This window comes from Danio aesculapii, chromosome 6 (assembly GCF_903798145.1).
Source record: "Danio aesculapii chromosome 6, fDanAes4.1, whole genome shotgun sequence".
In the NCBI taxonomy this organism is placed as follows: Eukaryota; Metazoa; Chordata; class Actinopteri; order Cypriniformes; family Danionidae; genus Danio; species Danio aesculapii.
In genome coordinates, this window is record NC_079440.1 from 37,717,609 (window position 1) to 37,736,121 (window position 18,513).

Here is an 18,513-nt window from a genome sequence, read left to right on the forward strand (position 1 = left end):
GTTGTAAATTGGTGGTAAGGGTAAAAGACTGATAAAAAATCTATTTGTTTAAAACGATAATTTGATTATATGATCAACTATACATTTATATGGATATTGTTTACTGTGTATTTTATATATGTGCCAACTCACTGCATAATTATAAGATATTATAAGATATACAAGTGCTGTTTTCATCCTGAATAGCATATGTACAAGGTATAACATTATAATATAATATAATATAATATAATATAATATAATATAATATAATATAATATAATATAATATAATATAATATAATATAATATAATAATCTAATATAATATAATATAATGATCTCATCACACTGTTTATGTTGTAATGTAAATGTAATGTAATAACCACATTACATAATTTTTAAAGAAACTTTTAAGTGTATAAAAGACTCCTTTTTTGAAAGAACAGAAAGGACACAAACTCTTATCTTGGTATTTTTTAACTTGAATATGAAACAATCAGACAAGCAAGAATAAATTAAAAGCAAATGCTGAAAATGGCTGATATGTACATCTGGGTAGCATAAATAAATAATCTTCAGAACTTCAATGTGATTATGGATTTTATATGATCAACTGCAAACATACATGCATATATAATTTGATGCAGATTTCTTATATAATAAGTGAGGTACTCTGTCAGTCCTTACTGACAATTTTTCCAAATCCCCACTCCGAAATAATATATTTTAAATGATATTTGCATCTCAAAAAATGTATCTTATAATACATAATTATCATAAAACATGATTATTATTTTCTAAATTACTTTAACTTTATATAAACACATTTTACTCAACAGATTCTTCTTCTGCTCTTAGGATCCCCATCAAAGTAAGTAATTTTATTCATGTTGGTGATTCCCAGTAATTAATAACCACATTAAACTAATCCTGTCCTGCAGAGAACTAACAGTTTGCATTGCGGGACATCAGTAAGGACCACTAGAAGCACCTTTCACTGCTCATGTATAAATGAATGTTATTAGACTTAGTGATATGGCAAAACACAATACGATAAAGACACATGCAAGAGTATAAGTGTCTGTGCAACACACTTTAAATTCAAAAACATGCAAAATGACACTGAACATCACACTCGTGGATTACATCTGCCGCTCATATTGCAAAAACTCACAAGCCTCTAACAACTTATGATTCTATAAGCAAATAATATACTGAATGACAACATCAATAGCATGGTCCCACTTAATGTTAAGTGACCTTAACTGATATGTACTTAAACTGAAAATAATCAGTTGTTACAATGTACCTATTGTTTAATTACATGTTCTTACATTGTATTTATGTTTGATTAAATATTTAAATCTTTAATTAATTTCAGTAATAGCATCTTTAATTACCTTGACCCAGCCTTAAACCTTCCAATACCACCGAACCTGTTCCTAACCCATTCCCGTATCCCTCCAGAAGTGTTCTGCAATTCATCATGCACACAGTAAGTACATTGTATTTATTTTTTGATGCAAGTACCCAATAGTTAAGCATACTTAATCTAAAGTGGGACCAATAACATTTTGCAGTAATCACTCTTGTTTAGAATAATAGTTTATATGTCTTACAATGTGTTTATACTGTATATATGGTATCGTGATAAATGCTCGCACTAATGTTTTGGGTTTCCATGACTTAATCGAAATGTGTTTTGGATTTAAAGTGGCATGGGAATAAACATTGCCTTTAGTAAAAAAACGATGTGCCCAGTGCTTTATATAGTTTCTCTCCTACTTGATATTCCCATCTTAGCAACTTTCAATAGGGGTAACCCAAACAACAAGTTCCCAGAGACTGGAGCGCATCTTAACATGTCACGCTTTTTTGTAAGCAATGACTTATAGTGACGCTTTCAATAATGAGTGGGTTGTTTCCCCAAATCGTCTTTCAGTTTACCAATTGGGCTTTTTAATATTAACACAGACGTTTCCAAGAAAAAAGGCAGCCCACACTCATTCCCACCCATTCCCTTTTCCCAGCCTCTTCCTTTTGATAAACATGATGCTTAGACGCTCAGGTCAGCGCGTCCTCATAAAGAAAAATGACACAAAACCACTTCTGCGCTTACGCTGAAAAGCCAGTAATTACAAGTAGGGACCAGTTTTGGTCTTTATTTAGTCTACAGGGGTCAGAAAAGAGTGTGACTCCAATTATTAGGACAATGTACAGAATTAATAGAGAATATCAGGATTTTGAGGCGCTTAGATAACTTCAAATCATACAAATTAGTTGCTTGGTAATGACAGATTACATTTCATCAGTGTGTATTATCTCTTAAACCCTGATCTTTTTCTTCTTTTCATTGAAGTTCTTGACATTCAGAGCACTGGGCAGGAAATACATTCATTTAGGTTTGTGGCAAGATGTTCTTGTTAGCAATGGGACATTTCATTCAGGTGAAGGGAGACACTGAAACGATATATTATGTTTTTCTTTCAGCCCGATCTCACGAGGAGTCATAACTATTTTATGTATTGCCAGAAAAGTGGCTAAATTCATACAATGTCATTCATATTTTTAAGTAACAAGTAACAGCTACCAAACCCTGGCCCTAAACCTACCCCTCATTGTAGAATGAACAAATCATACTAAAATGTATGAATGAGATTGTACAAATGAATACAAATTAGCCACTAAATCAAAAAGTTACAAATTACAGTGAGATTGCAATGCATTTTCAGTCTTTCCAAATAAACAGATGCAGTATTGTTAATCAGCTTATACATCAAAAAGTGCATGCTCAAAGTATTCTTTTTCTTTTAATGAGTTAAATGTGTGAAGTCTCCTTGCAGCTGGTCGAGTGGGTTTACTTGAGCAACTCCTGGTACTGGTCAGAGCGCAGGAATCGGCCGAACGAGTCCTTCTCCATCAGGGTGTAGATGCGGCTCTGTGCCAGCTCGAAGGTGGAGGAAGAAAGATCCACCAGATTTCTCAGAGTCACATCTTTGGTGAAGTGGTCGATATTCACCTAAAGGAATAAAATTGGTGATAATGATACGATGTGTGAAAATCTGTTTTGCACAACGTGCTGAAACTGGACAAATGTAAATGAGTTAGAAACACATTATGTCAATTTTGACAGTGTGTGAGAACTCTAGGGGGGCTGTAATGTGAAGACTAGAATAGAAAACTAATGCAAGCACAGGCAAATGGCCAACTGGATTGATTCCCTATGTGTGGGATTCCCACACACACGCACACACAATGTGTGTGTATATATATATTAGGGCTGCACAATATTGGAAAATGTCATTGTTTTATTTTTCTGTGATACATTTTGCGATATCGAGTAAACCTTCAACTCATGAAATGAATAGCTCTGTTTGGAAATAATTAATAACTTGAGGACTATTTTAGTTAATGATAAGATGGTTTTATAGTAGAGCGCATCTGCATAAAGTGTAATAAACTAAATCACAAGCAACGGTAAATACAGTAAAGCAAAGTTACAAATGAAATGAATACCTTGTGTTTTTTTCTAGGAGTTTAACAGTATTCAGGAAGAAAAACTTATAAATAAATAAATAACACTGTATACTCTGCACATAAATACATCTTTCTTGAAGTTACAAAAATGTTAATTTCCTATGTCTGAATGCTGTAAACTGGCTTGAAAGGCCTTGAATTTTTGGTGACTTTGGTTAAAATTTGCAATTACTCATTTATTAATCATGTGTGCGTTCACACCAACTCAACTATAATACTAATTCGACATTGCAGACCCTGCGATGTGACGATTGGAGATGTGCACATTGCAATATCGATGCTGAAACAGAAAATTATTCTGTTCATTAAGGCAGCATTTATTAAATGTAAATAAACTGTTAAATTCTTAAATATTTATTACCATTTTAAATAACTGCTTTCTTAATGTATATAGTTTCAAATAAAATTATTACTCCTGTCATTATTGCTTAAATAATAATAATAATAATAATAACAATAATAATAATAATAATTAATATTAGAATGATTTCTGAAGGATCATGTGACTCTGAAGACTGAAGTAACGAAGCTGAAAATCATCTTTAAAATCACTGAAATAAATGAGTAAACTAAATTATAAACTACTTTTGAACAATTATTTCATAGTGCAATAACATTTCACAATTGTACAATTTCTACTGTGTTTTTGATTAAATCAATACAGCCTTGGTGAGCAGGAGAAGCTTATTTTAAAACATTTAAAAATCCTACTGACCCCAAACGTTTGACAGATAGTATATATATATATATATATATATATATATATATATATATATATATATATATATATATATATATATATATATATATATATATATATATATATATATAATTAGTACTGAAATATTTAATAAAAGTGATCCTATAATATTGTATTATATTTTAAATGATTGAAGTGTTTTTCTGCCAATGAGGAGAATCTAGTGCTTTAAAACTTTAAGTGCAAAGTATAAAACTTTAAGTGCATTTTATTGATTTTAAAAATCATTATGGTCACTAAGAAATAAATAGCTGTTGCACAATGTTTATTAAAACACTCGCATACAGATCCATTACATAACAAGCACTTTAAACCTCAGCACACGGATGTGCAAACATCCTGACAAATCTTTTTCAATAATGTGACTGTTTACTAAATTATTTTTCCAGTTGTTTACTAAAACTGACAGTGTGGGGTTTTAAGACAGAGCAAGGTTATAACCCACAACCTTCTGGCTGTTAGAAATATAATAGAAAAGTGACCTGACTGATATTCTAGTGAAAACAACAGTTTCATTAGGTTATATCCAACTCAAGATGCAGACATATCAAATGTACTGTCAGTATTTCAAGATATATTTCAGATGTAAAATTACAGCTATCAAAAATAGTCTACAAGCATTTAAGAAAATTATATTCATGAATGTTCTTCTAACATTCTGTATATGTTTTTTTAATGTTTCAAAATGTTGATTACTGATCAGTATCAATGCAAATCTATGGTAATGTGACCTTAAAACCTTTCTTGATGTCTTGGAGGTCAATATATTTTTAATCATACTGTAGTTCATTTCCCTTAAAAAAATGCAGATACTCCATCACATCAAGTTTTTGTAGCTCCTTTGGGAAATTTAAGGGCTGAGAGCATGGGCCGTGTTGTTTATACAGCGATCTCAACAACTGATATGAAATATATTTTCACAACACACGAGTAAACTGTCTGGCAGAGTTCTGTTTCCTTCTGCCTATGAAACAATGTGATTTCTGGAAAGCTTTGATGGAAATCTGAGTGCGATTAGCACACACAAACGTACACACACAAAAATCAATAACAAAACAAACAGACCTCTTTGGGCCCACCGGTCTGTATGAAGTCCTCATAAATCTTTTTAGCTTTGGTGGCCATTTTCAGAGGGTTCTTGGTCTTCTTGAAGTCCTCACAAGCCTCCCAGAACTCAATGTTCTCCTCACTGAACTCAGATCTCAGGAAGCTCTTGAAGGTGGCCAGACCATCTATGGAATAAAAAAATGTGGAAAAGCTATTAGGGAGCGAGAACAGCTTTGTGTGTTCTTCGTGTACTAATGTGTTGGTGACAGGCTGCCACCGGAAGCCCACATCCCACCGGCTCTTAACATCCTTATCCAAACATTACAGCCTTGCACGCCTGAGGCGCACAGTCCTTAATGCAGTCCCTCTCCAGCTCCTGTTGTATAATAGCAAGTGGCATTCAAGTGCCACCTGATTCAGCCCTGTGAATTAATCAGTGTAATTATGCACTATTCAATGCAGATTTATTTTAAGACTTGTTATTGTTTGTATGAGACGGATTGTACCAAACAGACAAAAGAAATGCTCTTAAATTTGAATCCAAGATAAATTTTGAGACCACCCCCCACCCCCCGAGTAAAATTGTTACAATTCTGCATAACAAACAGGCTTTGAAACAAATAATTGAATGAATAATTGTTTGGAACAACATAATTATTTAATGCAGTCGCTCTATGTGGACAAAGGATCTTTTGGGCTTTTTGTTTATTTATAGGTTTGCTTGGGTTTGTAAAGATCTGACCTAATTAGATGATGATTTACTGCTGACAGAGATTGCGCTTTACAATGGCACCACAGAACCAAATGCATAAAATTATGTTAAAAAAGTTTCATTATTCTTGTTATCTTCTTTTTCACAAATTCACTGTCTATGGTTATTCACACCAAAAAGGTAAAAAATAAAGATGACAATGTTTACATTCACATCCTCTAGACCAGTGTTTCCCAACCCTGTTCCTGGAGGCACACCAACAGTACATATTTTGGATGTCTCCCTTTTCTGACCCATTAACTTCAGGTTTTGGAGTCTCTTCTGATGTTATGATAAGATGATTCAGGTGTGTTTGATTAGGGAGAGGTTGAAAATGTGGACTGTTAGTGTGCCCTCAGGAACAGGGTTGGGAAACACTGCTCTAGACTGACTGGCAATCAGCATAATACTCAGTGGCGCAGCGCAAAATGTGGGGGCGTCCACTATGCTACTGATAATACTGACAAGTGCACTCTAAAAATGACATCTGCTGCTGGTTGAAACTACTTATTTAAAATGAGTTGAAACAACACAACTCTTAAGTTTTTTGGGGAAATATTGTTTTATGTTCAATCCATTTAAATTAGTAAATATGATTAAGTTAACTTAATCGATTTGTGTTGGGAGAACATGAAAGTATTCAGCATTTTTACAGTACATTTTTAGTTTTGTTCAGCATCATATTTAGAGGAATGAACCTGTAACATAATCTCTCTACAATTACAGATTCACATGTGGGTTGTTGTTTTCACTTTGTGCCTCAAGCAATTGTTTTGTATGCATTTTGAAGGGTTTATACGGTGAAAAGGCATTTATTTTATATTGCGAAGTGCTCATTGTCAGAGTTGTACACATGACAGCTTTATTTTTCCACAAGGGGGATTGACATCAGGTCATTTTTGCTTCCAAACAGACTGTTCATCAACACGACAGATTTGTCTGCTGGAAAAATGTAGACTTCAACCAATTAGGTGATATCTTCCAAACTTCTGAAGTGTAGATTATTTGGTCAGCCTCAAGCGTTATATGCATAACCAACTGTCCACAAGGGTAATGTCTGAGAATTAAATTAACAGTGTTCATTTGTCAGTGAAAATAACAAAAATTTTTGTTGCCTATGGCTTGAAACAAACAGAAACTTCTTTTCTGTGCAAGTAATGTGACTAAAAACTAAGAATGCATGCCCTCTGTCTGCTCAACTAATGAACGAACAGTGCTATATTGTTGATGAAAGAAGACAAGACTAAAATGTAGTCAAAAAGATGGAAACTAACTTAACATTGTTATTGTTATAATGTGCTGCATTATAACAGTTCATTCATTAGATGTGTGGCTCAGAGCATGCACATTCAGTCACAATACTGTTTATTTCAAACTGTTTTCATTGACAAAATTAACAGTGGCTTACTGGGTGAGTGAAATGTAACTAGGCATTAAATATTAGTAGTAAAGTCCATATTTCTAATACTTCCTTCCCTGGATGATGCCTGTATTATAGATGCAGGGAATATTTATCATATTCTGTTTTAGATACTGTTTTTATCATGATAGAATTATATAGCCAATGTAATCTGCCTACACTGAAATAAATGAAACTACTGTGTCTTTCATTCAAAGTACCTTTTTATATTAGGAAAGTGAAAAGAATTTTTTAACACATGAAAAATGGTACTCTTTATGTGCTTTTTATGTATTTCGTGCACTCTCAGAAAAAAAATGGTAAATCAAAATAAATAAATAAATCAAAAGATCTATTTTTTGCTAAACATTTTACAACACTTTTCACAAAAATGTTACAGAAATACATCCTCCCATGTACAAAATTAAATAAAAATTTCCTCCAATACCTTCGTAATCACTTAAAAGTTCATTCAATTTACTTCATTTTAAAAAAGGAAATTGAATTATGCAAAAGTAACGAATTATGCACAATGTTTGATTAGTTTTACAATAGTAAAATGTTTGCAAGAACACTTTGCAGATGCAGGACTTTTGCCAGCTCACATGCGTAGTGGAAAGCAAACACCAAAAGGTGTGGAAAATGTATTTATCAAAAATATAAAAAATAAACATTTGCTTACCAAATGTCTATTACAAATGCCTTAAAGTTTAGTTTACAATAGCTATAGTTTTGTTTTACCAGTTGTTTTGTTTTATAGACCTTAATAATGAATGTTCATGAGTTTCTTTAAACATGTGCTTTTAAAAGATGATTCTTGTTTTAATGTGGACATTATTGATACAATCACTTTACCTTTAATATTTATTTTCATAGATATTGTAATAAAGAAGGAGTTGTCTAACACTTATGTACCTTTTTATGAGAACAATTGTGTACCTTCATTTCAATTGTGCCATAAAAGGTACATAATAATATCATAAGAGGTCTTTTCTGTAACAGATAAGGTACAACTTTTACAAAGGTACTAAACTGTTCATTAAGGAACATAATTTGTATCACCGTGTACCTTTTTTTTTCTGAGAGTGTAATGTCAGTTTTGTTGTTACCTTTTTGTGTGACATTAATAACATAATAATTAAGGTTAAAAAAGATAGTTGTCTATACTTTGTACTAAAGTAAAAATATATATTTAGTGCCTCTATTAACCAATATAGAAGGTCACTGGTTCAAGCCTTGGCTGGGTCAGTTGGCATTTCTTTGTGGATTTTGTATGTTCTCCCTGTGTTAACGTGGGTTTCATGCGGGTGCTCCGGTTTCCCCCATTAGTTCAAAGACATGTGGTGTATAGGTTGGGTAGGCTAAATTGTCCGTAGTGCATGTGTGTGAATGAGCGCGTATGGATGTTTTCTAGTGAAGGCTTGCAGCCGGAAAGGCATCCGCTGCTTAAAACATATGCTGGATAATTGGCGGTACATTCTGCTGTGGTGACCCCAGGTTAATAAAGGGACTTTCTTGACCAAAATGCATATTTTTTTCATTCAGATTAAATTTAATTTTATAGTTTAAACCAAAGTTAAATTATACTTAGAGAAAAGGAACAACAAAAAAAGCTATAACAAATTACAGTAATTCTTTTAAGTTGTTTCAGAGTGTACTTATTTCAGTGTAGCTACTTTCTCCTGGCTGTAGCAAGATCTAGGCAAAAACACTCAAAGTGTGCTATGTCCTCATTTAGAAGAAGTGTGTTTGTAATTCAGAGAGGAGTCTTCTTTTTATAGACCTATATAAACTACTATTAGAATGTTGTTGTTATTAAAGGTTAATGTGCCCGTTCAAGCACAAGTTGTTTACGCATTCCGAATCAAGTGCATCAGTGCAGCTCCATAGAAATCCAGAGAGGCATAAACAAGTTTTTATAACGTGTTTTACAGAGACTTTCGATAAACCAAACCTTCTAATGATTGGTTAAGATACAACCGAATGGCCGTGAAGATAAACATGTACTTACAGCTGTTGGAGAGGACCTTATCAAGGGACTCGCGCCATTGGGCTGCTTCTTCAGGTGTGGCCCTGAACAAAACAAGCAGATTTATTCATTTAGTTATATTTTATTTTTTGTATATATGGTCAACATGTTGTTTTTGTGATTTCTGAGCATCACAGGTTACTGTAATTGTACTTTAACAGCACAATGAGTTGTGTTTGCCACGATTTGAAGCATAAAGAAAACAAAGGGATAACTCATCCACAATTAAAATTCACTAAATATTTACTCACACTCAAGTGGTTCTAAACCTTTATGAATTTCTTCCTTCTTTTGAACAAAAAACTAAACATGAAGAGTTTAGATGCAGAGTTCTGAAATTTTCTTCTAAAATGAGCATTTTATTCAGGTTCCTGGGTGTATGTTCAGTAATATCCCTTTTATGTCAAAGAACAAGTCCTTTTCTTGTTTTTTTAAGTGAAATATCTCAACATAAACAAAGGAGACTGAGAAAAATATTCATTTTTGATGAAAATTTGGGACGGCACTTTCAGAGGTTTTTGCATCTGAACTCTTCATAACAATATTTGAAAAAGCAGCCATTGGAATTAATAGTAGAAACAAAAATACTATGGAAGTCAATGGCTATTTTTAAGCACTTTTCGAGAGAACAAAAAGAAACTCAAAAAAAATTGGAACAAGTGGAGAATGAGTAAATACTGGTAGAATTTTCTTTTTTTTGGGGGGTAAACTATCCCTTTAAGAATGATGTCACAAAGTTAATTCAAGAACCTGTGTGAACAAATCAAACTGCATGTGCACAGACATACACAGATATCATGTTTGTGTATATTTGTTGATATAAACACATTGGTCAGAGCAGCAATAATGTGATTAAGTTGTTCACCATGCTTACATTTTAAGTACTGTAAAGTGCAATGGCATTGGCAGGATTGCCTAAATCTCAACACACAGATACTAACGTTGTTTTAGTACAATGCAGTTATACTAAAGTCTTGTATATATGTAGATATACTCAATAATAAATAATTTTATTGGATTAGAGACACAGAAACCTTGACATAATTGTTACCTTTTTTTGTGGATTGTTAATTTCATTACATTATATAGTGTTATCGGGTTTATTTCACTTCGATGGAGTTTATTTGACTTTGACTTTTATCATGTCCCCGGGGTCTTAAAAATCTTAAAATGTCTTAAATTCCAAAGAATAAATTTTAGTCCTTAAAAAGTCTTAAATTCACTGAAATTTTGTCCTTCAGGTTTTTTATTTTGTTTATGCAAAGCTACCCCTTCAATCCAACACACATCCAATCATGACAATACAGCTCAATAAATCTTTTAGCAAAACTCCATTTATAGCTAGGGGAGAGCGGGGTACAAAGTAACACTTTTTGGTTTTGGCCTAATAATGAACAAAGTATTGGGGTTAGACAAACCATTGGTTTTTTACCAACAACACACAAGCCTCTCCTACAAATGAGCACTGAAAGTATGATCTCCAGACCTATGGTTTCTGTGCAGTATTGCCAAAAGTGCCAGGAGTAAAAATTTTACTATTTACCCCACCTGCAGGGCAAGTTGTAACAGACAGAGGGTTAGTTGTAACACGTGCTTAAAAAGGCAGACTTTACACAATTAATTTAAATCCATTTACTTTAAATAGTAGCTATATTTCCTCAGTACTTAGCTCAATTTATTTTTTATTCTACATAGCACAGTATGTTTATTTATTTATTAGATAAACACATTTGGATTTATTTAGATTATTATACAATGCAACAATTTGCAGTATTAGCAATAAAATATATATTTTTTGTCTATTAAAAAATATTTTCTCTCAAAAACATTTTATTTAAAATGTTTTCAACATAACACTCAAAACTCAAAAGTTATTTTGTTTGTTTAATTGGTGTCCAACAGTGTGTGACTTATTTATAACACCCTGTTACAACTAACCCTGCTGTGTGGTGTTTTCCTAAATACTGGCTAGCAGTCACTGTGTGTTTCTTACATCTTTCAAAATGGTTCCATCTTTTAGCCTAGAAGACGGTAATCAAATAAAAATTTTTCGAGTATAATAAAAAATAGTTTTATGCTGCAAAAATGGTTTCTCCTGTGTTTCTCCAGATTTTGGCGAACTTTTTTAAAAATTGGCAGGAAGACGTCTGCCGACACTGTGGTGAAAACCTTGGAAGCATGCCATGGTTAACTCTGAGCAAATACCTTAAAACTCCATGTTACATTTTACCCCGCGTTATGTTGTGCCCCGCACTCACCTAATATCATAACAGTCAGTTGTGCATACATTTAGTTTATCAAAGTTTTAATTTACGTTATGTTAAAAAAAAGGTCTGCTTGTTTTGACACAGTAATTAAAATATGTTGCTAAGAAATAACTAATAAGAATTAGTTTTTTTGATGGGACAAGTAATTTTTTTATTACTGGACCATTAAAAAGCCTTAGTGTTTAGCCCTTATATAAGTCTAAAATTTCATTCTTGATGGTCTTAAAATGTCTTAAAAAGTCTTGAATTTGACTTTTCTCATTTGACTGCAGAAACCCTGTTTTATACATAACATATAATTTTAGACAAAACTATTTGAATATAAATATAAATATGGACAACACTTTTTTGTTTTACTTTAGATTAGTGTATGGTTATTTCCCACCACCAAAGTTTGTACTTTAATTACTGAGTTACAGCTGAAGGGTATCCGCTGTGTAAAACAATTGCCAGAGTAGTTGGCAGCTCAATCTACTGTTGTGACCTCTCATAAAGCAGAGAATAAGACAGAAGGAAAATGAGTGATTTATGTCAGATTAAATTACCATTTCAACTAATGTTAGCATATACAGTGTTATTGTTATGTACACTGTTTATATACATTTATGTTTGTAATATTTATTTTGTATTATTGGTTATTTATTTTTCTACTGTTGTAGTGTGTTAGGTTTTTAAAAAGCTCATTATAAATAATAAATAATAATAAAAATAATAATAATAACAATAATAATAATTATTATTATTATTAGTTATCATAATTTATCTTAAAGGTTAATAAACTATTGGAAAGGATATTGTTTTATTCTGAGTTTATTTGCACATATTTTGTCCAAACAAAGTCTCATACAGTTTACAAATCCTTTACGGTTATTGTTTCTATACACAATGTCTTATCCTGTGATTAAAATCTTTAATCTTTTGTTGTTTTTTTTGTGCCTGCCAAATATAGTCCTATTAACAAGACTTGCATAAGGCTTTACGTAAGCAAAAAGGGAGCTGAAGTGGTCTGCAAATGTTTTTACGCTCAATTTGGACACAATTTACATTACAAACAGACCCTTTTCCATTACAGGATGTACCATGTTTTGTTTTTCTGACGCCATTACTTGTTCTCTACTGTTCAGCCTTTTCCTCCACACCTCAACCTTTGGATAATCTGATAATCTGTCTAATTTTGGTTGTGAATAGATGAATAGGTAGTTAAATTGATATATGCTTTGTAAAAAAATCACAATGAGCTTTAGAATACATCAATGTTGGGGAGCTACTTTATTGTTTCCTTACAAAGTTACAACCTCAAAATTTAAACAGTAAATGCAAGCTTCTAAAATGTAACTTAAAATAATTAACTTGCATCTCAAAGATATATGTTTCTGGTGCTTATGGAATCAAGAATTCTCCACTTGGAAAAACGGGGATTTCTGTTATGTCTGTCCATTGTGCAGTAGTGGTTGCGCATTTTGAGACCCTTAAAATGTACTTCAAAATTGAGCTCTTACAGGTGGAAGTCATCTCAGAATGATTGTTTGAAAACATCAAACAATCATCCTGAGATGATTTGCACCGTTAAGTGAAAGCAGAAAGTTCCGTTTGGCTCTATTTTGAGAGAAAGAAAAAACCTGAATGATGACTTCAGTCAGAAGAGGCCCTTAGTGTACACAGAGTTTTTGGTTTAAATGAGTAAGCGATGCATGTGAGGAAACACGTGCAGATTTGAAGTCCTCATCAGTAAGGAAGAAAAAACAAAAGAGAAAGATGAGAGAGGGGAAAAAATGAGGAGAGGCGTAGGGAAAGTGAAGGGAGCCAAGAGGAACTCACTTCTGAAGCTTCTCTGGTTTCTTCTCAGGCTTTTCCTGGTAGGGGATAATAAGGTCGATGGAATTCTCTGGCTTCTGAAGCAGAGTTCCCAATTTAGTCTTGATCTCTTTAGCCCTGAAGACAACACAAACACAAATACATACAGATGTCCATTAGCACTGTATTAATTGTAAGAAAGGAAGTTTCCTATAGATGTACAACAAACTTTCAACAAATTACGTTTTGCTTTCTTAAAGCTTGCAGTGAATCTACTTGATGAAGCTTTATCGTACGGCATAGCTGGTATGCTTTTAATGTATTGACTTTTACAGCTGTCATTAGTACAATTATTACAACAGTTAGACAAATGATGAAACAACATATGTTCAAGATGTTCAGATCAAACATGTTCAGAACTGTGTTGGCTATTCTTCATAATAAGGTTCCATTTGATAACATTAGCTAATTATATTAAGTATTATGTCTTTGTTGAAGCATTTAAATCTTTTTTTCTTATGTTTTTTTGGTTGTTGCAACACAAATTTGTGTTAGATATTCACAAAATCCAACCAATAGATTAAATGTATTAATCGTTGCAAATTTTAACAGCTGTTGTTTGTTAATTTTCCACCCAAATATGTTTAATGGATTAAGTGTATTAATTATTTAAATTAAAATTTTATACAGCTGTTGGTTTAGTCAATTTTCCACCCAAATATGTCCAATTGATTAAGTGCATTAGTTATTGCAAATTTTAAATTTAATACAGCTGTTGGGTTTGTCGATTTCAGCCCAAATATCTTCAATGGCTTAAATGTATTAATTATTGTACATTTTAATTGTAATACAGCTGTTGGGTTTGTTGATTTTCCACCCAAATATGTTACATAGATTAAATGTATTAATCATTGTAAATTTTATGTTTAATACAGCTGTTGGGTTTGTCGATTTTCCACCCAAATATGGGTTGAAGCAGTCTAGAATTTAAAAAGTTGTAACATTATTTAACTGATTACTGGATTTTCTCATCTCAGGTTCATATTAATAATTACAACTTTTGATTTTGATCATAAATTTCATGCATGTTGAAAATACAACGAGGTTAACTGGTAGTTCCTAGTTTAACCTTGTTTTAAAATATGATACACACTATAAAAAATGTGTTGCCTTTAAACTGTACTTAAGAAAGAGAATAAACTAAAAAGAGAGTATAAATTTACCTTAAAACTATTAACTAAACAAATTATGTGCATAATTAAGTTAAATCAATGGGTTTACTGACTTTTGAAAGCAAAATGAACTTCTTACTTTCAAGGCAACAAGTTTATTCATTTTTTTTAAAGTAAAGTAACTAATCGTTTTTTACAGTGCATTTCACTGTACAAGTAGGAACAGATGCAATATCCTTTTCATGACAAATACACATATTCCTCCTGGATTATTGCGAGTGCAGTGACGTCAGGCAATCTTGGTGATTTGTTAAGGTTTTGCGAATCTTGCTTCCACAGGCAGATTTATTGCTGAACAAAAATACTGACGTCAGTGCACATTTCTCAGCTTCACATGTTAAAATTATGATTTTATGGTCCAGTTATACAATGCAACATTATAAACCAACCATGTTGCCATCTTAAGGCTGTTTATCTGATGTACAAATAGACTTTTCATGAGTGATCCAGGCCACGGGGCAGGTTTTAAACCCAAAGCCAAGAACAGTGATAAACATATGTTGACACAATGAATGAGCCAATAGCACAAATCGGAATATGACTCAATATTCACAATAAATGCTCTCATTGCTATACTTGTAGCATGCTCTCAAGAATTCTAATATCTTGTTTTGAACAGAGATTAAGCAAAGTTGACACTTGGGAATGGTCATGTTTGTTGAGGCATAATAAGATTAATAGGATTGATGCTACAGTATGACAGAAATGTAAGCGGAAACAAAAATGAAATAAAATCCAATGTTTTGATTGATGTTTTTAATTACTTTTGCTAAGTCCTGAGAACAAAACAACACAATTTAAAATAAATAAATGAATAAATTACAATAAAACTCCCAAATATTTAATAAAACTTTGCTCTATGTACAGTAATTATCAATCGTTATTAACTCACAGATTTCCCCAATACAACATGAGTAGAAATAAAAGCCAAAACAACTTTAAACCCAAATAATGAATAAAATAATGAATAACATCAATACTCACTCACTCATACAAACACAATAATGTTCAATAAATTCAAAACATAGCCAGAAGATACCTAATAAAACTCAAATGATGAATAACATGTTTAAAATTCACCAGACACCACAGAAACTTTCCCAAAAAAAGTGTATTTTGAACATTCCCAGCTGTTCTAGAATACAGTTATTGCAAAACACGAGAGCTGAATCCCAGTGGAGGCTGTCAGTTTTTAAAAGTAATTGACGTAGCTGACACAGCATGGGATGAAGTCTATTAATTCATGCTAAAATGTTGTACAGATCTTACCTCTCCAGACATGTCTGGGGCAGGGCAGCTAATCCCTTACACATTTTCTGAGTTGTTCACTTGAGTTAGTCCACCACCATGAGTTGTTGTCTCTTCTCTCTTTTAGAAGTTGTCGTCTTGCTCGCCTCTTAATATATGGAGAAATTCTGCTGGCCCGAAGCCAAAAACACGAGAGCCAATCAAGTCCTGGCTTGCAATTACAACGGGAGAGCTGTGAGAGCTCTGGAGATAATCAACACAAGAGAGGAAATTTTGGACTTGCCAGAGAACTGAAACATCAGTCCTCTGCACTTTAGATCTATATCTATGCCTAGCAACAGAAACCTGAACCAGTTATTACGATGAAAACATAGGCTTTTTAACTACTTTTATTGTAAGTAAAGCTGGCGTCTGTTTAGTTTCAGATAAGTTGACACACTTTATTGGATTTTAGGCTTTAGTTTTAACATAAATGAATGTTGAGCTTCATCTTGTAGAGTCGGTTGGGTCAATTTACTAACATAAACTGCAGGCTATATTAAGTATGACTGTTTATTAACAACCATAATCTGAATGGGTCCAACTTTATCATATACATTTACAAATATAAACCTGCTGTTAAAATGTCAAATTACAGTAAAGTAATAATAGCAAAACCTGGTAGTTTGTTAAAATGTATACATGCATTAACAACACGTTGACAAATATTTTTTTAACAGTAACAAAATCAGTAGAAATATGGATTTCAGTTGAATGTCTTTTTGATTGTGTGTGTGTATTTATACATTCCACAATATCACTGAAGTTTAGTATAACAAAAATATCATTTCCGAGTAATGATAATGGAAAATTTGGTCACAGTATTGTCTTGTCTGCAGACAGATAAACAAACTTCCGATTTCATGGTTTGCTAGAACATTCTTTGTAGATAAAAAAAAAGCAATGGAAACAAGGAGTGGGGGGGAAACAAAAATCAATCCAAGTCAAAGGTCGCTTGAGCATTGTAGTAGAAATTCAATATGACCAACAATTATTAGTTTGGTGTAACATTTATTATACACACACACAAAATGGTACAATGTTGTATCAAAGAAGGTACAAACCCTTGTCACTGGGACATTACCTTTTTATGGGACAGAACTGTACCTTAAGACAAAGAAACACATTTGTACCATTGCAGTTTGTACCTTTAAGGACATGATTTGTACCATGGGAAACCAAAATGTACCTTTGTTTTTTAAACCTGCAGATACAATATTGTACCTTCATCAAAGGTACAAATCTGATCCATAAAGGTGACAAGACACTTTTTACCTTAGCAGTGTCAAAAATGCTTATCAAACATTTATTTAAAATACCTTAAATGTTTAGTTTACAATACCTATAGTTTTGTTTTACCAGTTGTTTTGTATTATAGAACTTAATAATGAATGTTCATGAGTTTCTTTAAGGCGACGCAGTGGCACAGTTGGCAGTGCTGTCGCCTCACAGCAAGAAGGTCGCTGGTTCGAGCCTCGGCTTGGTCAGTTGGCGTTTCGGTGTGGAGTTTGCATGTTCTCCCTGCGTTTACGTGGGTTTCCTCCGGGTGCTCCGGTTTCCCCCACAGACCAAAGACATGCGGTGCAGGTGGATTGGGTAGGCTAAGTTGTCCATAGTGTGTGAATGAGTGTGTGTGTGGATGTTTCCCAGTGATGGGTTGCAGCTGGAAGGGCATCCGCTGCATTAAACGTGCTGAATAAGTTGGCGGTTCATTCTGCTGTGGCGACCCCGGATTAATGAATGAATAAATTTCTTTAAACATATGCTTTTAAAAGATGATTCTTGTTTTAATATGGAAATTATTCATAAAATCACTTTCGAAGATTTCCAGTAAATTTCCAGTAATATTTATTTTCATAGATATCATAATAAACAAACACTTTTGTACCTTTCATATGAGAACAATTGTGTACCTTCATTTCAATTGTACCATAAAAGATACAGAACAGCATCATATGATGTCTTTTGTGTACTATACAAGGTACAACTTTTACAAAGGTACAAAACTGTTCCTCAAGGAACATTATTTGTACCACCGTGTACCTTTTTTTTTGAGTGTACAGTTTTGTTGTTATCTCATAATCTCCATAAATTTGCAAAAATCATTCGCTTGCATTTTATCCTCATTTTGTGTTTTATTAAATTACATAATTGTGTTTGACCAGAAACACTCTGTAAATGTCTCTCTTTTGCTTCTCGACCCAACCATCTGACTTGGAAATCACTTTACTGTCAACTTAACATAAAAAATAGCATTTTGTTGAGCCAACAATTAATCATCAAAAAAATAAGCTATGAAGCATATTTGATCTGTTTAGCATATGGTCTGTGTCTGGCTTGCATAACATCTTCATACAATCTATTTTTACAAAATATAAACAAAGTGTGAGAATAGGAGCATCACGCTACAGCGATGCCACTCTTTGTATC

General features: G+C 32.8%; 1 protein-coding gene across 1 annotated transcript; it reads right to left on the minus strand.

The window, feature by feature from the left end:
- Positions 1-567: 567 nt before the first annotated feature.
- Positions 568-16,182, minus strand: rgs5a (regulator of G protein signaling 5a). The gene is made up of 5 exons (XM_056460129.1): positions 16,066-16,182; positions 13,589-13,702; positions 9,486-9,547; positions 5,343-5,509; positions 568-2,999 (listed from the first exon to the last, which is right to left on the minus strand). The coding sequence occupies exons 1-5, from the start codon at positions 16,107-16,109 to the stop codon at positions 2,838-2,840; spliced, it is 549 nt and encodes a 182-aa protein (XP_056316104.1). The 5' UTR covers positions 16,110-16,182; the 3' UTR covers positions 568-2,837.
- Positions 16,183-18,513: the final 2,331 nt, after the last annotated feature.